The sequence below is a fragment of the Saccopteryx bilineata genome, chromosome 2, assembly GCF_036850765.1.
Source record: "Saccopteryx bilineata isolate mSacBil1 chromosome 2, mSacBil1_pri_phased_curated, whole genome shotgun sequence".
NCBI lineage: Eukaryota > Metazoa > Chordata > Mammalia > Chiroptera > Emballonuridae > Saccopteryx > Saccopteryx bilineata.
This window is the reverse complement of record NC_089491.1, coordinates 31,603,037-31,624,437: the sequence shown is the minus strand read 5'-3', so window position 1 is coordinate 31,624,437 and position 21,401 is coordinate 31,603,037. Positions and strand designations below refer to the sequence as shown.

Genomic DNA, 21,401 nt, shown 5'->3' with positions numbered 1-21,401 from the left:
CATGTAAAGGGTTGAGGACATGTAAGGCATTGGGGGCTCTCCCATGATGCTGCCTTCTCAGCTAAACTGTGCTAACATTCCACCAACTTACACAGATGTATGGGGAGGAAGTATCTTTAGAAGCCTTAGATATGACAGAGGAAATGTTAGGGCAATTTCTTACATCCTTAGGCTCAGTTAATGGGAAATAAAAAGACAGCTTTCTGATAGTTTGTGACATCTTACATCATCACCACTAGATGGCAATCTTCACACATTTCTATGCTTTCTCTGTTTACTTCAAGCAGAAATCTCCAGAGCCTGGAGGCAACTACTTAGCACAGGGAATAATTAGGGAGGAGAACTGTTTCATGTGATCACCCATAGATTTCAGTGTAAAAAAATATATATAAAAAAAAGGAAAAAAGAACTCTCACAATAGTTCTAATCAGTTTGCGTACTGTTCATACCTTTTAGTCACATAGTAAATAAATAACATTCATAAATATTCATGACTTCATTGAATTTAACCAGGGGAAAAGGAAAACCTATTAACAGTATGTGGTCTTGGGTATAATTTATGCCCCAAGCATCTCTGGTATAGAAAAGAGGAGACCCTGATTCCATGAGATCTGTTTACTTGGCCATTAGCAAGGGTGATGGGGTCATTTGCTAGAATTAGTTTTCCTTGTATCAGAATTCAAATTTAGTAACCAAGGAGCAAAAAGAAGCAGTCCTAGCCCTGTGATGTTATGCAGTGCGGGGGGGGGGGGGGAACAAGAGTGAGACATTGTCGGTCTCCAGACCGCCTACCTAGCAACCTAACTTGAAATACCCTTGATCTCATTTAAAGGAAATAGCCCTGTTGTTTCTTTAAATATCTGTTAACAGTGCATCTAATGCAGGGGTCCCCAAACTACGGCCCACGGGCCACATGCACCCCCTGAGGCCATCTTTCCGGCCCCGCTGCACTTCCGGAAGGGGCACCTCTTTCATTGGTGGTCAGTGAGAGGAGCATAGTTCCCATTGAAATACTGGTCAGTTTGTTGATTTAAATTTACTTGGTCTTTATTTTAAATATTGTATTTGTTCCCGTTTTTATTTATTTATTTATTTATTTATTTTTACTTTAAAATAAGATATGTGCAGTGTGCATAGGGATTTATTCATAGTTGTTTTTTTTTTTTATAGTCCGGCCCTCCAACGGTCTGAGGGACAGTGAAATGGCCCCCTGTGTAAAAAGTTTGGGGACCCCTGATCTAATGGTTAGTATAAGCTATCTTCTCATTTTCCAACTCAAACCTTGAAACTGAGTTGATAAAATGAATGACATGTGTGGACAGGGCCAACTACACCTGACAAGCTCAGGTGAGCCCAGCAGGGTGCCCTTGCAAACTCAGAGACCTAAAGTAACCACACAGGAAGATCTGAAATTAAAACTTTCTAACTGAAAGCAGTTCATGGTGAGTAGGCATGTCCTAGGGTGGCATTATTTTCTAAACAAAGGTCAGTGCTTCCCTTAATCTAGCCTGCCTGTTGTCTTTTGCATCTACAACAACCTGATAACATACTTGTGAAATGGAAGGGTAATCTCTTCCTGCCTCCATCAGGGCAGGCATCCCACCAGAGCAGGAACCAACAAATGCCCTCATTGCCGTTATCCTGTTAATTTACTACCCCCTGCCTTCCTCCTGCCTATGTAAAAGAAGTTTCAGTACATACACTTTTACTTTTTATCCAATCCCAGATATTTCTCCACTTTGCTCTCTCCCACTTCCCTAATCTATCACCAATCAATTTCATGTAACCCCCTTACGTCTTGCCCTTTCATCCTGATGTATAAAATAAGTGAAAAAACTGCCATTTTTCAGACCTTTCTCAAACTGTTGAGACTTTGCTTTCTGGCAACTGTCGACAGTGTGGCTCAAATAAAAATTCTTAGAGATTTGGAAGTTTCTCACATTGACATGATACTGCTATAAAAGCTGGTTAATTGAGAGATGATTGGATAAAGAAGATGTGGTACATGTATATAATGAAATACTACTGAGTCATAAGAAAAGATGAATACCTTTAGCTCTTCCTGTGTTCTGCTTTATAGCCCCTCTCACTTCCACAAGAGCAGGGACATCTTGTGGACATGCCTACCCACCATGAATTGCCATTTGCGACAACATGGATGGATCTTGAGACTATCATGTTAAGTGAAATAAATCAGAAAAAAGAGTTAAGAACCATGTGATTTCACGCATATGTGGGATATAAAACTGAAAGCAACAAACGAACAAACAAAAACACATAGACATAGACGACAGTATGGTGGTTACCAGAAGGAATGGGGTGGGGGTAGTAAAGATAAGGGGGGTCAAATATTGTATATAGTGATGGAGGAAGATTTGACTACGGGTGGTAGGCACGCAATGGAATATACAGGTGAAGTAATGGAACTGCACACTTGAAACCTATATAATTTAATTAACTGACATCACTCCAATAAATTTAATAAAAAATAAAATTTTGAAAAAGGCAAGAACAAAACAACTGGTTAATCCAGCACTTTGCAAAATGAAAAATTCCAGAATCATGTCTTTCTCAAGTCCTGCCAAAAAAGTCTTCAGTTGTAAAACATATGTAAGCAATAAAAGGTAATGTTGAAATTCTAAGATGCTTGTAATTATAAAATGCTCCTGCTCTTTTGCAGATGGGTCTATGAGGGAGGGTGCACCACCTGTAATTTCTTGCCTCTGCTTATTATTATTATTTTTTTGCATGTGCTTATTATTTGCTAAATATTTTTTTCTTCTGTGTGTATAGCTCTATACTCAGGGAAGAAGGAGGAAACATTTGTTAAATTACACATAGATGTTTTCCATAAACTAGCTCATTAAGTCTATTTCATCATTTACAAGTAGACTTTATTATTATCCCCAGCTGTGGGGTGAGGATGTGAAAGTTTAGAAGTGGAATGGCTCGCAAAGACACCCATTGATAGAGAAAGGAGTCAGACTCCAGTACGTCCACTTCCGGAGCGGAAACACTTTCTGTTATTCCAGACTACTTTCCATATGGAGACTAAAAAAGATGTCCCTGCTCTTGTGGAAGTAAGAGGGGCTACAACGCAGAACACAGGAAGAGCTAAAGGTATAATTTACTTCTGGGTCCAGCTGTGGCTGCATAGCAGGTGAGCCAGGGAAGGTGACCAACTATAATAGCAGAATCCCCGAGGAGGGCACCAGTGAGAGGGCATGGACTCCTGTCTGTCCATCCAGCATGACTGGGTGTCTTCGGAGGATGGGGCCAAATTTTATGCCTCAGTGTCTTGCTCATGTTCTAGCTGGAGGGTTTTCTCCTTCTACAAAGGTTACCTCCTCCGGGAAGCCATCTCTGATTCCTTCTTGCTCTTCCATGAGGAATCATGGGCTTGCCTATGTCACAGATCTACCCTGTATCTTCTGCTGACCCTGTGGTGGTGTGATGGAAGGGGTTTGTTCACAAGTGTGTCTCCCCCTGTCAGTAGGCTTTGTATTCGTTTCTCCATTACCTGCACCAGGTTCACAGAGCGCACACAGGAGTTCAATACATGTTTCCTGACAGATGGATAGATGGGTGGAAGAATGAGCGAATAAATGAATGAACAAACAAATGAATAAATTTGTTCTGGTAGTAAAAGAAGGTAAGGTCTTTCTAAAATTGGCTTCCCTTTCTTAGGTGCAATTCCACTGCACATCCTAAAAGGACACATGCACAGCTTTGTGCTTCTTCAGGTTTCCAGAAAGTGCTACCTGGGTAGGTTCCATCTGACCTTACGCTTGGCTCAAATATTAAACTTAATTGCTTAGGCTATTCCAAAGGAAGCACTCAGCTGTCAAGGTGGCTCTCGACATACACGGGTTTTCAATTTAAAGCAATCTCCAGTCATTAACTTTCCTTGCCTCACATAAGGTTTCATCAGGTTGAATAGCAGTGACATTTTAAATTGAAAAAGGAAGGGATAGGGATGAGAGGGCATAGGAAGCTATTGAGACATGACCTAGTTGTCAAGAGCAGAAAAGACTGCATTAAAACTTACCCCTCCCCCACCCTGGACCATTCCATTTGGGTTTTTATAAATAAACTGGACAGAAAATTGACCAGCACTGAAGTTTCTTGATGTGGCTTGTGGGATTTCCTTGGCTTTCAATGTATAGTTGACTAACTCTTCCTCCCATCCCCGCCAGTGGTGGGATTCAAATAATTTAACAATGGTTCTCTGCCCTAATGACCTTTTTAAGTATAAAAAATATATACTAAAAGGTAGTTTATTATTTCATGCATTTAATACTTAAATAAGAACAATCAAACAGGTACACAAAACTAGATTGTTATAAGAGTTTTATAATATTAATGAAAAAATGTTAAATAATACCTGACAAAAAACAATGCAATTGTTATTAAGATATTTTCATTGACAGCTTGTCACCCCCTGGTTGTTTGACACTTTTTCTTTTTACGTTATATGAATGTTTACTGAAGGAACAAATGTGAGGGAATTAAAATGCAGTATCAAAAGTATACTGTAATGAATTTTATGAAGTGAATAAATAAATATTAGAAGCATAGTTCTGTCAAGTATTTTTCACCTATCAACGGAATGAACATCACTATGGGCACTTAGAACACGCTGTTGCACGGATGAACATTAAAAAAAAAGAGTAAGGAATGTAAATTTGTGATTTTAACATTGGGCAGCTGCCCAGCCACCCACCTTAGAGAGAACCCTAATTACAAGTGCCATTTTAACAACTGGTTCGCCGAACTCAATAAAACATTAGGTATTGGTTCTGCCAGAGTGGTACAAACCGGCTGAATCCCACCACTGTTTCACCACCACCACCAATTAACAGAGAGAAGAATGGATCTGCTTGAGAAATCTCTGTTTTCTCAGTGAACCAATACTAACAGGTTTCATATTAGATGCACATTTTGGTGGTTTGAGATGAAGAGCCCAGACTGGAGACCAGTTAGTGCGCTGTCCCCTGTGTCCCAGGACCCGTATATTCAGCAAGGGAGGTCAGGAGTCCTCTACCTGCTTGAGAACCACAGTACTCTCTCAGTTGGGTATGCTGCACAGCTCAATATTAAGGGGGGAAGTCAACTTAAGTGATTTGCCAAAGGTCACTCAGTTGGTCACGGCAGGGCCAGGACAGATACACCTACCACCTGTTCAGCACCTACTATATGTCCAGCACTTTCACGTACATTATCTCTATTCCTTATGCCAAGTCAGAAACCTCAAACATTGCCGCCTCCATTTTACAAAGGAGGAACCTCAGAGAGCTGAGGGAATTTGTGTTCATGGTGTTTTCATGCACCTTTCTGATGTGGATATTTTGATGCCATGGTTATGTTTACATTAGTTCTTCTACAGTGCTCCTAAAAACAAATGATTTAAACCTGTGCTTGTAAATATTACCTAATACTGAGCTTAACAGACAACTTCATCCCTGCCCTGTGGCCCCGCCCCTTACTGGATGAAGTTCAGGATTGAGGAGGCCATGGATGGGAAGGGTCCAGAGTGGACTAAAGGTCAGGTCAGGTTAGGCAGCTAGAAATGGGGAGAGATCAAGGACAAAGTAAGTTCAGGGATGAAAGAGAGTCAAGTTGAGGATGAGATCAAGGATGGAATGGGCAAAGTTTCTTATTGTGCACTTGCCTTGAAGAAAGGCCACGGAAAAGTGTAATGATTTACTTTTAGACTGTTTTCAACTTTACTTCTCCTTTTTCCTACCCATGTAATCAAACTCTCTGGATTCCAGGGATAGAGCTCCTTCTACCATGACCTTTGACCTCTTGCTTAGTGTGTATTAGTTTCCCTTGGCACTCAATAATAACACGAGAACCCGGGATTCAGAGATAACACAGAAAATCTTGTAACAACCTAGCAAGGTATGGATTAAACTGGGGCTCAGAGGGGTTAAGTAATTTCCTCAATGATATAAAGCTGCCTCCTCATTGTAATGGTGGAACCAGGGTGGTCTGACTCCCGAGACCCGGGTTGTTCTGTGGACCTGATTGTACTTCGCTCTTCCTCCAGCACAAGGCATGAGCTCTGCCTGCAGCTGGACCTCTGTCTGCAGCTGGACCTCTGCCTGCAGCGGGACCTCTGTCTGCAGCTGGACCTCTGCCTGCAGCAGGACCTCTGTCTGCAGGTGCAGAGGCTGCACATTCCCAGATGGTCCGGCTGCAAGCACTTTCTCCTGACTGGCCCAGCCCCACCTCCACCTGCCACGAGGGGTATGTGAGACATTCTTTTGCCCCCTCAGATCCACTCTCCACCTTTCTCCATCCTGCTTTATGCCTTGGGAAGGACCCCATGGATGGCTGCCTGGCTCTAAGGCAGTGGTGGAAGATGGGACGTGGGGGGAAACTGATGTCTGGCATCTACTCCCTGGCTCTCTGTCAGGTTTTCCCTAACCAAAGGCTCCAGTTAAAAGCCCTCTCCTATTCCCCGCTGGGTTCTAGGCATGGCAGTCTCCAGTTTTTCGCCTTGAGGCTCAGTGTGGTACTGTCTCTTCCACCTTACCTGCCCTGGGAGACTGTATTTTCCGTGTCAGTTTCCTTAAACCAAATTTTTGCAAATAGTTTCTCGAAAACTGTCCTCAGACGGTCTGAGTGTGCTATCTATTCTGTGCCAAGATCACTGTTCCCTCTTCCTTCTTGACTATTCTCAGTTGGTTAAAAGGTGCACTGTTTAGACCTTTAATTTAATTAACTTTTGATTTTGAGAGTACGTTTATTAAAGCTGGGGATAATGAAACAAAGAAGGGCTTAGGATAGAAGAAGCAACAGGAGAGAAACTAAGCAAGCCAGCCCGTTAGTTAAAGCAGATTTTCAAAAAGCGATATCATCATGTGTTATAAGAATTCCTCAAAGAATTTTGGGAGTTGGCTAAACTGTGATCTGCTGTCTTCCTTTTCTTGATTTCTAAATAACAGATTACACAACACTTTTCCTGGAGCTCTTAAATTTACTCAGTGACTTGAACCCCCCCCCCTTTTTTTTTTGCTGAGTCAAAGGAAATGAAGGAATTTACAGCCTGCCATATGTTTTCTCCCAGTGGAATTGATCTATGATGAGTCTGCTGAGGGCAGAGGCGCAGTTGTGCTGGGAGGATCATGAGGAAATATCTAAGGTCAATTTAAAATTTCTTCCTGAAAATTGCAGGAGTCTGGTCTGCAGAGTTGGACCTGCAATTTCCTAGGTGACTCTGGGGTCCAGATAAGGCCGCGGAATTAAAAAAAAAATGAGTTTATCCTCCAGAGTAACCGCAGCTAGACAGTTCTGGGGTTGCCGAGAGATGAGAAGTGAACAGATCAAGGTTCTCACAGGGAACAAGTATTACTGTCCAGCTGCAAACGGCATCTTTCAGGTCTTACTACGAGGTGACCATAGAATTTCTTAGTCAAACTGCAATATTTTATTGCAAATGAAAGGGTGTTAATTACTCTGTGGCAACCGACATAGTCTTGGACTGTACTTGGCAATTGGGAGGGAAGGTCAGAGATAAACAGGACCGTCTTCCTGCTGGGTGGGGGATACCTTCCAGAACACACCTGCTTCTGCGGCACTGTGCCCTATACCCCTTCCCCCTAGGAAAGTTCATTAAACTCCCGTTTTATTTATTCCTCACGAGAGCCACTGAAGCGAGGAGGAAGCTGAGACTGAGGCGGGAGAGGGACTTGCCCAAGGTAAGCCGATGATAGAGGCAGGCTTCAACTGTGGCTTGTCTGATTTCGCAGGCAGTCCTGGCTTCTTACACTAGCACAGCCCGGAAGTGCATATCTAAGGTGAGAGGAATGGCAGACAGAGCACTACCAGGTGTGCTTCCTTCTGACATTTTCTGGGAGAAAGCTTAAAAAAAATAGCAAGCAGGTGGAGACTCATGATTGAACAAAATCCAGCAGACAGCGGGCCTTCACTGAGGATGTCCAACCAATGAGCTGACGATGAATTCTGCTCTACCTTTAGGTTCTGTGGGGGAGACATCCTGAAATCCTGTCTTGGGCTGTTCAAGACAAATATGCCCATCCGTGCACATGAATATGTATTGCACACATACACATCCGTGTGACTCTGGTTTCCCTTCACAGCATCCTGAGACATGAATACAGGGTGGGGCAAAAGTAGGTTTACAGTTTAAATGCACCCAGGTGGACATCATTAGAAAGCAGTTGTTGCTGCGTAGGTCAGTTCATGCAACAGTGCAGACCTCGATCCCCGAGAAAGAACAGCTCTGTGTGTGTTCTTGACATTCCCTGAGGCTGGAGGTGGCCCTTCTAGCGCTACACATGAATGTTTACCTCTTTTCCATTCCCCTTATTCCTATACCTCTCTCCACTTTCTAAATTCAGCGGACCTGGAAAGTGAGACCAGGGTTGTCTTCACAACCATGACTTGATGCTAATGCAGAAACTGAGGCTCAGAAAGGTCAGCCAGTCCATCCAGTATCACAGCTGTTAGGGTTCAAACCTAGAATTGTCTCCCGAGCCCATGCTTTCAACCATTAGGCTATGCTATCCAGGATATTAAGTCCAGAGTGAGGTAAAAGTAGGTTTACAGTTGTTTGTATGGAAAATAATAAAATAATAAGCAATAATACAAGAATAAACTGTGTTTATCATACTCACAACTGTAAAGCTACCTTTGTGCCATTGTATATTTGTGTCTTAAGATGCTATAAAGGGAACCAAGTCACTGGGTCAAAACTGGGAGGGTTTTGAGGATGAATGAATCTAAATACCTCATTGTCTATATGGCTGGAGGTGGGTAGGATGAGAGAGGAAGCAACTTTCCCATTCACAGAGCAGGTACAGAAGTAACTGGTTGCCTATTCAACATCTACTCTCCTGTCCTTTCCTTCTTAAAGGAGTCCTGCTTTCCTTTAGGTCTTTACCTTTCTCTGTGTGAGCGTGTGTTTCAAGGGAAACTGTCCCATCATCAGTCCTAGGGTGTGAGTCATGGTTGATTTAAGTCATCATGGAGATCCCATTACACTCACAATTGGTTGGCTTAGGCATGAGCAGATGACATAATTTTGGTCAATGAAATATGAAGAAGTTTATTGGAGAGCTTCTGGGAAGGTTTCCTTACTTCTAAAAAAAGCTACAGGAAGACATGTGAGCCCCAGGAAATGATGAAGGGAGAGGCAGTATTAATACTTCCACCGTCTACTATTTACTGTGCCAGGTTTCTCACCTAATGGTGTCTCTATAAATGATCTTTTATTCTTAGAACAAAATGGCAAGGCAGGTTTTATACTCATTCACACAGGAAGAAACTCAGACTCAAGAGTGGGTAAGTCATTCAGCTATTAATTGGTGGAGCAAGGCTGCAAGTTAAAAAATGCATGTTTTCGAATTGCTCATGCTGTGTGTTACATCTTTTTACATCTGAATAAACAGATTGAGGTTAGTCTCCAAAAGCATGTTCCCCTCTTGTAGGCTCATGTAAGGTTCTGAGTCTGCAGAGACCTGTGTCCTCAGAAGCTTGTCCTTCAGCCAACATCTCAGTCTGATGGTGCTCTGATGTAGCAACAGCCTACGCATGTGCCTGTGGTCAGGCAGGCACACATCGGGGTATTAGCTGAAGGGCATTCCTGTTAAAGCTGCTGAGGCAGAACCTGTTCTGTGCTTCTCTTTCGGCTTGCTGCCAGTCCTTAGCCTTTCTCGGCTTGTAGCTGCATCACTCCAAACTCTGCCTCTGGTATCACCCGAGCTTCCTCCCTGGATGTCTCTCCACATGGCCTTCTTGTAAGGACACCAGTCATTGGATTTAGGCCTCCCTCCACCCCCCACTTAACCCAGTATGGTCTCATTTTATCTTCAATAGTCACCTCTGAAAAGACTCTATTTCCCAATAGGTGACATTCTGAAGTTCTGGGTAGACATTAACTTTGGGGGGATATTATTCAACCCAGTACACTACCAATACCATGCATGCTTTACATTCTTACCTTTTTTTAGTGAGAGAGAGAGAGGGACAGACAACAGACAGTAATGGAGAGATGAGAAGCATCAACTCATAGTTGAGGTACCTTAGTTGTTCATTGATTGCTTTCTCATATGTGCTTTGATTGGAGTGGGGGGCTCCAGCTGAGTCAATGACCCCTTGCTCAAGCCAGAGATCTTGGGCTTTAAGCAAGAGACCTTGGGCTCAAGCCAGCAACCCTATGCTCATGTTGGTAAGCCCAGCCCACACTTAAGCTGGCAACCTTGAGGTTTTGAACCTGGGTCCTCAGCATCCCAGGCCGATGCTCTATCTACTGCTATGCTGCCTAGTCAGGCTACATTCTTACCTTTTGCTTCCCAACTTGTTCAGATACGCTGTTTAGTTTCTCTGGTTTGTTTGCTTCACAGCTACTTACTGAGTGCCTACTATGTGCCAGACATTGAGAACACAATAGTAAACAGAGTGTTTGCCCTCCAAGGCCTTATAGTCTGACAAAGAAGAAATACACTAAGAAATAATAATCTGATTCAATATATGTTAATGAGTAGTAAGTTTTATAAATTGTAAGTGCTATGAAATAATGTGAGATAAAGGTTAAGATTTTAAAGGGAGATATGATTCAGACTGAATCCAGACAATGGCAGGCTCTGAAGAAGTGAGACTTCAGCTGAAAGTTTGCAATGAGAAGGTGTATGGCCAATGGCCGCCACTGTCATGGCCATTCACATGCAGTTCTCATTGGATTTGGGGAGACAGTAAAGAAACAGTGGAACCAAAAATGGTGGGCCATTCCTTTATTAAAGTCTCGCACCAGCCAGCGAGCCAACACACAGGGAAAACACTTCCCTTTCACTCAGGGCTCCCAAAGCCCTGACTGCATTCTCCAGTTCTACAACCAGGAGAATCTTCTTCAGTTCCTCCTAGAATCAAAGGCCTCACCAGTCAGTCTCAGTGGAGCTCGCAAAGCCCCTCAGCTCTGGTTCCCCATCTGCACACCTACTGTCTGTGCAAAACTTGCTTTTTCCTCAGCGCTACATTTTCTCTACTCTCCCTGCAAAACATGGCTTCTTTCTGCCTCTTCTTCTCTGATCTTTTCAAAACTTTCTGGCTCAAAAACCCTTCCTCTAGCAAACCTTAGCAAAACAACGGCCCTTCCCAAGCAGGAAGGTACTTTGTAATTTCATAGACCACATATACCTGGCACTGCCCAGCCCCCAATGCAAACTATAAGCGAGCAAACATAAAAATCATATTTTACAAACTTATTTGACCAACAGAAGGCATGAGCTGGGGAAGTGTGAGAGTGTAGAGCATTTAGGGAGGGGCAGGCAACAGCGTGCGCAGGATCCAAGGAAGGAAGCCACTGGGGGACCTCTGTCTAAAATGACTGTTGGGGTGTGTGTGTAATGATCCAGAAGAAAGTGGTATGAGATGAGGCTGAAGAATTAGGCGGGCTCATATCCCACAGGGCACTGTTGACCATGTTTAGTATTTCAGACTGTTTTCTAGTTAACATGGGAGGCCACTGCAGGCTTCTAAGCAGAAGAGGGATTTACTGTGTGGAATCTATATAAATGGAAGAAACACAGGGATGAAAACAGAGAGACCAGTGAGGAGACTGTTACGGTGCTCCAGGTGAGGGATAACGGCTTAGACTAAAGTGATGACTGTGGAGATGGCAATAAACGGGCATATCTGAGACATACTTCATAGAAGGAAAAGATATGGCTTGTTGATGGATGTAGAAGGTGAGACGTGGGAGGCATTAAGCATCCCTGCCAGTTTCTGGAATGAGTCACAGGATGGACAGAGGTGCCGTTACCAAGACGTGGAGCACAGGAAGAAGAGCACATTTAGGTAAGAAGATCAAGGCTTCAGTTTTTGACAACTTAATTGTGAAATGCCTGTAGGAAATTCAAGTGGAGATGTCAAGCAGGAAATTAGATATATAATTCTGGAACTCAGGAGAAGAGTCGGTGTTAAAGTACTTATTTGGGGGTTGTTGGCAAATACAAGCTATTTGAAGCCATGATTGTTTGGGCTTGAGTTTTGTTTTTTTTTTTCTCTTCTTGCCTTTAAATGTCAGGCTGACCTTGTGTTGGTTTCTGTGGCTCTCTTTTAAATGCCTGAGCATTGGTGGTTCCTGTTGCACTTTTTAGTCTGCTATCTTAATCATCCAATTTGGGGCTCATTTTGTAGGTTTCCTCATAATTACATCAGAAAGGCAGAGCATTGCAATAGAAAGAAGTGGATTCTCATTATTTGTATGCCTTGGGCAAATCACTTAGGATCTCTGAGTAGTTGTTTTACATCTATAAAATGGAATTGGTTGTTTTCAGTTTCTTTTTTTTAAATGTCTATTCCTCAAGGTAAAGCCATCCAAAGCATTAACATTATCTGTAGTTTTCTCTTACCTCAGTGACAGCAAAACTTCTCTTGCCACAGGGAACCACCTTATACCACTTGTCATGCAGTACATCCATAAACCCATGTGACTTGTATTGACTGATTAGCTCGGATATATTGGAGGTCAATGGAGAGTTGGGTGTGAGCCCAATGCCGTATCCTAGGAGAAAATATAAACTAAGATGAGTTTTGCACCTGAGAGGCTCCTAAGAAGTTGCTACTACACTTGTGCAAGATCGCCATAAGGCCCAGTAACAAGGGTATGGCAAACTGTCACCATCTTGCCTTCAAAGGACCCAGAGATATTCAAGGTATCTGCAGTCTGAGTAGATGAGATGAATCTGGATAGTAGAGGAAGGGACTGTGCATAGTATACAGGAGGCACACTGCATTCCAGGTATTTCTTTCAAGGTATTTCTTAGAAGCCATCTTTGAGGTCTTTACCAGGGCTCAGATTCCCTATCCACCTCTCCTAGAACCCTTCCTCTAGACCTTAAGTACACAAAAACAAGTCAGAATTATCTTTGGCTTATGACATACTCTCATCATTGGTCATTCATGACTCTCTTTAATAATATACTGATACCATGTAAACCTATACTAGAGCATGAGAACTAAAAGAGCAGTAAAACCTTATAATGACTAACTTCAATTATAAAGAGAAAACGAGTCTGGTAATACCAAGTGTTAGAGAAGACAAAGATCAATAAGATCATATACACATTGCTTGCGGTCATGCAAATCGGTATAACCACTTTGGGAAACAGCCTGCTACTTCAACTATCCATTAAATTTTGTATAATTGAAGATTTATACACTCTAAGACCAGCATTTCTAAGTATTGTCCCAAAGAACTCTTCCACAAGCACACCAGGAACTAAGCACACAAATGTTCTCAGAGACACTGTTCACAACAGCAAAGATTGGAAACTCCAGTGTTCCTTGACAAGAGAATGGCTAAATCAATTGTGGAACACTTATACAATTGAAATATTAGATGTGGGAAACATATAAACTAGAACTACATTCAATAATCCGGATGACTCTTAGCAATAAGATACAGAGTGACAAAGGTCAGTCCCAGAAGATTATAGCACAAATCTACTGTGTAAATGTAAAAACATTCAAAACAAAACAATGTCTTTATTAATTCATATATATATGATTAAAGTATATTTAGAAAAAAATCAAAGAAATGACAAATCAAAAATCCAGAATAGTAGTTACTAAAGGCAAGGGAGTCAGGGGAAAGAATGAGGGAGGAATAGAAAAGTGGATATAAATTGTTGTCAGTTTTACTAATCAGCTTGGACCCTATACTCTCACTCTGTGTGGCTTTATTTGCTTTCTAGTCTGTTACTACACTGTTAATCTCTTTGATGCCACGTGAAAGAGCTAATTACCTGCAATTTATCTTTAGGTATTGGAGAAAAACGTCAAAAAGAAGATGTTTTGCCCTCGAGATGATGGAGGAAGACAAATTAAAAATACAGTTACTTCCTTTCTCACAGATAAAAACTAAAAAACTGTCATGAATGCAGAGATATTTACATTGACAAATACCTGCTATAATTATTGTATCTTACAATTTATTTCCTAGGAAATTAGTTTTTGTTCCTTTTTTATTGTAGATACATAAATTACACAAATCTTTCTTTTAAAAAAGACGAGGTCTGAGATGTTTGCATAACCAATAAAAAAAGACATAAATAATGCAGAAAACCAATTTTTTGAGTTTTAAAGAGCTGTGTGTTTTCTTTTCCCTGATAATTTTGTTTGTTCCCTAACAATGGCAAGTCTGGGAAATGATGACAATGTTAAGAGCATGATTAGAATTTTCCATACAAAAAGCTATTTTGAGTGTCTGTTTTGTGCCTAGTAGTTTTGGTTTGAAAGGCAAGACTGACAATAAAAGGCTTTACATGGGCACCCTGTTCTTCTGCTGATGTTATCATTAAATAACATCTTTTGTAATAAGTAACTATAAGGAAGTAAGCAGTTTTCTTTAGAAACGTTTCTTATAATGAGTGCTATTGACAGTTTAGTTGCACATATATTCATTCAGTTCTTATTTATGTGCCAGGCACAATCCTAGGCACATGTATAATAATATTCACTGACTAACTGATTCACTCATGCATTCATTCACTCATTCATTCACTCAACAAATACACTGAGTGAACAGGCACTGTGTTGAGTGGCCAGGATTTAGCAGTGAGCAAGGCAGATGTGGCCCCTGTGGTGGTGGTGTGTTCACTCTATTAGGGAGGCAGATACTAAACAGTGCACTGCATAATGAGTAGTTCATTACAAATGAGACAAGTGGCGTGAGAATGAAGAGCTGGGAATATACAAACATACAGTAGGAGGACTTGGAACTCTGGTGGGAGTGGGCTGGTCAGAACAATTAGGCCACGTTGTCTAAATATTATTTACAATACATTACAGACTATTGCATTATAATAATATTGTAAAAATACAATAATATTCAGTTCCTGAGGCAATAGTTTTCAACAACAACAACAACAATAGCAACAGCCAATATTTATTGAGGGCATACTATATACCAGGGGTCAGGAACCTTTTTGGCTGAGAGAGCCATGAACGCCACATATTTTAAAATGTAATTCTGTGAGAGCCATACAATGACCTGTGTATGTTATGCATTATCCAATAAAAATTTGGTGTTGTCCTGGAGGACAGCTGTGATCGGCTCCAGCCACTTGCAACCATGAGCAGTAGGAAATGAATGGCTTGTAATACATGAAAATGTTTTATATTTTAATGTTATTATTTTTTTAATTAAAGATTTGTCTGCAAGCCAGATGCAGCTATCAAAAGAGCCACATCTGGCTCACGAGGCATAAGTTCCTGACCCCTGCTATATACCAAGTCCTGCTCCATAATAAACTTTTTACATACTTCATCCTATTCTGAAGATCATGCACTAGACCAAGATTGTGTACTAGAGTGTGGTATACAGTTCAGTTGAATCACTCTGGAATATTAATAATAAGAACTAGAATATATGAAGCCCTACTGTGTGCCAGACACCATTTCACATGTGTCTAATTCCTTTATGAACCCATGAAGAATATGTATTACCCAAGTATTAAAGACTGAATAAGTAAGCTACCCAAGGTCACACAGCTCAGAAGGGTGAAGCTAGCATTTGAAAGCAGGTCTGTTGGAGTCTAAAACCAATGCTCTAAGGTAGATAGCTGTCATGGGTGGGGTCTGGGTGACAGAGGTGGAGAGATAAAAAATGGATCCTCCCCAAAAAAGATAGAAAGATTCAAGGATACAGTCAACAGTGTATTGATTGTAGAGGAGAGGAGGAAGAGGGGATACAGAGAGGGAGAAAGGAGGGAATGAAGGCGGGGAGGAAGGGACCCCCCCCCCGATGTTCTGTCCATTGTATCTTGTATAGCATCTACAAGTCAGGGGATTACTTGACTTATTTCTGCCCCTTCAATGCAGGCCATATCACTACGGTCATAATGATGCCATCCCCCCAAACTAGTCAATTCAGTAAAAAACCACAATCATATAACTGGTGGTTTGTTTTCAACAGCAGGCACAAATATACATAATTCATGGGCAGATTTTGGTTTTAAACTTTTCATTAAGTTGTGTTAACACAGTGCATGAACAGCCCTAACTGGTATGTGTCTGTGTGTGTGTATACGAATATACTATATATACATGTGTATGAGGAAATTAACTAGCAAGGATGCTCCCTGACTATATCATTGTTCCTTAAAATCCTCTTAAATTATTTCAGCCCCCATTAGTGTAATAATGGTGAATTGCTTTCATTTTTCACTTGATAAGCACTTGTTGCACACCTATGTAACTATTCATTAATTCTACAAATGTGTATTGAATGCTCGTTCTTGTACCAGACACTTGCCAAGTGCTATGGAGGTTGCCAAGTTGAATCAGACACTGAGTCTAACCATAAGAAACTCCTGGTGACATCATAACTACACAACATGGTGAGAAGTTACAGGACTCTGTTTTTGGGTGGGGGAAGATAGGCGAGGTATAAATTCAACAAAGGTCAAATATGATGGCTAGGACACAATTTTATCCAGAGGATAGATAGAACTGGAGTTCAGAGGAATGACAGATTGCTACCAGATGAGAGGATGAAAGAAAACATCTTAGATTGATCCTCATGGTAGTATTGTGGGCAGACGAGACAAAAATACATGATAAGAAAGTTTAAAAATATACAATTTATACTTATAATAAACCCACACATTCTAAGAATAGAATTTTGGCACTACCACAAAAGTATAAAGATTCCCCCATGGGAAAAGCTATGTTTGATGTTGCAAACACATTTATAAAAAATTGCTACATAAGAAATAATAAATATTAAATCACACCACTCCATCATGTCAAGGCTAAGTTGCAATTGACTGCTAAAAATAAATTACTGTCCTTTATAATTTTCTATTTTAATAGATATATTAAGTATTGACATTTTAATGCTCTTTAGCATTGATAAGAATTATTAGCTAGTTAAAACAAACTATGCATAAGGAACAAGGTCAAAAATAAGAAAACAAGTTATGTGGTAATGAGAAGAGGTATTTGTTAAAAGATATAAAATTCCATTTTATTCAGAAACATAAAATTGCAGGTTTTATTTCTAGCTTTCTGTTTATCAGTTGCTTTTCAAATTTGATGGTGCTTGTTGGTCAAAGAATTCTTATTTTTAAATTGCTGACTCAACTTCACATACAGAGTTGCTTTCATTATCATTAGAAACAAGCTTTACAATAAAGATGAGGTTGACTCTTCTGTGGTTGATAGATGAAGCATAACGGAATCCTTCAACCCTAAAGATGAAGGCGTCAGGCCCCCTGGAAATTGGCTACAGCTTAATAGCCCAAGCAAACAATTTTCAGAATAAAATCCCAATCTTTTCCCCATGGATAAATTAGCATTAACTCAGCTAAGAGTGCTGGAAATATATTTTGGCTGGTAAATGTATAGTCAAAAATTCACAGACTAAGAGAACTTCCTGAAATGTGGTTGGAAAATAAATATTTTGAAAATAAGATCTCAGATAGCATTTAAAAAAGCTTCAGGAAGAAAGACTTAACTCTTTTTTGCAGCCAGTCCTTGGAATACCATATTTAGCTACTCTGGGGCAATGGTTGAGAACATATTGTAATAGTCCCAACTATAAAAGAAACATTAAAAATGGTTTTTGGGGCCCTGGCCGGTTGGCTCAGTGGTAGAGCATCGGCCTGGTGTGCGGAGGACCCGGTTTTGATTCCCGGCCAGGGCACATAGGAGAAGCGCCCATTTGCTTCTCCACCCCCACCCCCTCCTTCCTCTCTGTCTTTCTCTTCCCCTCCCACAGCCAAGGCTCCATTGGAGCAAAGATGGCCCGGGCGCTGGGCATGGCTCCTTGACCTCTGCCCCAGGCGCTAGAGTGGCTCTGGTCGCGGCAGAGTGACGTCCCGGAGGGGCAAAGCATCGCCCCCTGGTGGGCAGAGCGTTGCCCCTGGTGGCCGTGCCAGGTGGATCCCGGTCAGGCGCATGCGGGAGTCTGTCTGACTGTCTCTCCCCGTTTCCAGCTTCAGAAAAATACAATACAATAAAATAAAATAAAATAAAATAAATAAAAATGGTTTTTCTTAACTCTCTGCACATCAATGTGGAAAGAGAAGGGTGTGGGAGAAGCTGAGATGTATGAAGGCTACTCATCCTGGGATAATTTTATAGTGAATTAGTCTCAATCTATTTATTCAACATATTGAATAATCATTTATTGGGCACTTACTATGTGCCTGTACATGTTTTACATGTATTATGTTACTTAATCTTTACAACAACTCTATCATCGTTATATTATTCATGAACTCGTTATGCAGATGAGAAACCTGTGGAAGAGATTAAGTGACTTGAACAGTTAGTGACAGCGACAGTGACTCTGATCTCACCCAAGCACTCAGACCTCTCAGCGAGTGCTCCAAGCGCTGCATTAAATAATCAGTGGAAAGCAAGTAGAAGAACAAATTCCAAAACAGGCAAAGGTCTTTGGCAGAGAGGTCGCCAATCATTACTGTGCAGTTCCATTAAGGTTTTTTCTCATTTGACCTTTATTGTCAGCTAACTCCAATGCATAAATTTGTGACATATATTCATTTATCTCAGCACTTTCTTTATCTCCCTACCCCCTCGAGCACACAATATGTGTCTGTGTCTCCACTGTACATAGTATTGAATACAACCAAAGGTTTTACACATGCACTCACATTCCTGATCACTTTGGTCAGCTGTGCTAAGTACTCAGGAAAAGGTTTCAGCATAGCGTGGAAACACTGCCTCACTGTTTATCTTTGAAGCCCACATAAATGGAGGAGGGTGAAGCTGGCAGGTGCATTGAGTAGTCACACTGAGTGATATAAATACTATAAAGAGTGAATGTCCATTAAGCATGAAGGAATCAATGTACTTCATTTTCCCTCCTAAGTTCCTAAAATTATTTAAACACCTGGAAAAGTATATGCAGCCCCACAGGGTGTTTTTGATGATGTTAGTAAGTAAATTAAGCACATATTTCAAATCTAACCTAATGAGTTATTTAATGGGTAATTCATCATTTATCACGTAACTATTATATGCCTAGAATTGTAGTAGGTCCTGTGAAAGGAATCCGATAGACATGTGAAACAGTAAGAATTGTTCATAAATTGCTTTGATGACCTTTTTTATGCCTATAAAGTCTAATTAAAGTCCATATTTGCAGAAGTTCCAGAAAGCTGGAATGTTGTTAAAGGAAAGCATGTACTATTTTTAAATAGTTTAAGAGAGACAAGAGATAAAATCTATGTTAGCATGCTTTTTTTTTTTTTTTAAAAAAAGCAGCAATCAAGATTTCTCCTCATATCTTCATCACGTTGTTTATAACTTACAAGTAACCTCCCTTTGTGATTTACCAAGCTCTGTTTTTAGTCTGTGAACTTGTGGCCAGAGGCAGTATTGAATTAAATTTTCTGATTTGCACCTCACCCACAATAAATCAGCAATAGTTTGTAGAGTTTTTTAAGAATAAACCAACAAATGATGACAATGTCCTCTCTACTGAAATCTGTAGTCTTTCTCCTCTCTTGCAGGGAGAGCTCTTCCATGGGCTGTTTTTGTGCTTATCTTCTTCACAAACAACGTACTGCCTGGAGATGATGAGAACCCCAAGTCTCGGGGGGGAGGGTGCACAGATGGAAATGTAAACAGGAAGCCAGTGGGAAGTTAATTGTGTGGCATCTGGCAGTGGGGTCCAGCAGAGGCAAACAAGCCATCTCACCACTGCCTTCTGACAAGACAGGGTTACCCCCTGGAGACAAAGGTGCAAAGTGGAGTTCTTCACTCTTATGCCCGCCACCCCATGATTCATTGTTTAGTAGCTGCTAATGGCAGAAGAGACCTCAATTACCCAGTGGATCTAGGGCAGAAACAATGTAACATCTCCTCTATATCTCCAGATGCCACACACACAAAAAGTGGGAATTTTCCATTGTTCCATCAAAATGGGGTTATATAACGAATCGTCTTTTGGTTTTCAATTTTTTTCCTTTTTCTTTTCTTTTTGTGCCTTTGCTACCGCAAAGGGTAGTCTCCATGGAAGATCACCACTGAATCTCACCCTTCCTGAATTCTATCCCTGGTTCCGATGGACATCACTTTGCCTGGAGAGGAGAGTAGTTTCTCTTAGGAGAAGGCATGAAGAAATAGCATCACTTATTATATATCCTCATTCATCACACAAGCAAAGACTTAAGTACAACATTTGCTGATGTGTTTAGGGGAGACAGCGACCAGCAGTAACTGGGAAATGGGAATCAGACTAGTCTTGATATACTAGTTAATGCATAGGAAAGTACAGTTTTATGGAAACAGGACTTGGGCACCCTCATGGGATTGTTTCAAGTTAAGTGTTTTCTGATGAGTGAACATGACCGCCTTGAGAACCAACATCCACTGTCAGAGAAGGGAATGCTGGGAATTGGGAGACATAAAATTTGCTTGTTCACACTATCAGCTCCATATATCAACTGTTGCCCTCGATGAAAGGAGCTACTGACAAAGCAATCCTTCTTTGGTCCTAAAGTTTGATTGATTGGTTGATCAAGTTGGAAGCAAAAATTTGCTACCAGAGAGAAAGGCAAACCCAAGATCCCAAACAAGGTTTTGTTTAGGACTCTTAAAGATTACTTCCATAGCTATAGAATGAGATTTTTTTCTACTTATTTTTCAACTAGTGGAAAAAACATTTATTTAAGAATCATGAGCTATGGATTCTAATTCCACCGTTATCATCTAACCGTGTGATTATTAAGAACTGATGTAAAATCACTAGGCTTTCTTGTGCATAAAATAAATAGGTAAGATTAGATCAACGTTGGGATCCTTCCAGTTGTAAAATGCAATCATTCTAGCTTTTGCATTTTTGCATCAGATATATTACAGGATTTGGCCATTAGAAAATACAGATTAATTTAAAATTGGACTCCCCACTTATTACACTACATCAGCTCTCCCAGATATCTGAAGCCACATTGTTTGTGTAACAACAATATTCTTGGGTTTTTTTCCCCCTTCGCACAGTTGGGTAAATAAATGTTTGTGGAGTAGGTGAAAAATAAATTCCTAACTTCAGCAACTTAATCGCTAAGTGCTTATGTGTTGAAAATGAAAACAAGGGAAGATGAATAGCATTTTGCGTCTGACTTTGGCATTTGTGACTTGCTAGGCTGGCAGAATGAGCACATCCTGAGTAAGAGTGAATTAAGAGTGGCTGATTAATACCTTCTATGGCAAATGGCTTCCCCACGGTAAGAAGTTTGCAGTCAGCATCTACTGACACTTCGTAATCCAGAAGGGCTTTGTCCATGATGAAGGCGTCTAGTTTCTCTGGGTCATTCCTATATTTAAGACCAAGAGAAAAAAAAAAGCAAAACAATAATTCATTAATGAACAGGAAGGACGAAGGCTGACAGCTGGCCTTT

At 40.9% G+C, this 21,401-nt stretch overlaps 1 protein-coding gene across 5 annotated transcripts in view; it reads right to left on the bottom strand.

Annotated features, from left to right (window-relative positions):
- Window positions 1-21,401, bottom strand: part of GRIN3A (glutamate ionotropic receptor NMDA type subunit 3A) — a 178,285-nt gene that overhangs the window by 32,163 nt on the left and 124,721 nt on the right. For all 5 annotated transcript variants that reach the window (XR_010729050.1, XR_010729049.1, XM_066256614.1 and 2 more), the window contains 2 exons: window positions 21,202-21,317; window positions 12,381-12,532 (listed from right to left, as the gene is read on the bottom strand). Coding sequence is in view for 3 of the 5 variants with exons in the window: in XM_066256614.1 (XP_066112711.1) it covers window positions 12,381-12,532; window positions 21,202-21,317 (268 nt within the window). In the remaining 2 variants the exon portion in view is untranslated. The remainder of the gene's footprint in view (window positions 1-12,380; window positions 12,533-21,201; window positions 21,318-21,401) is intronic.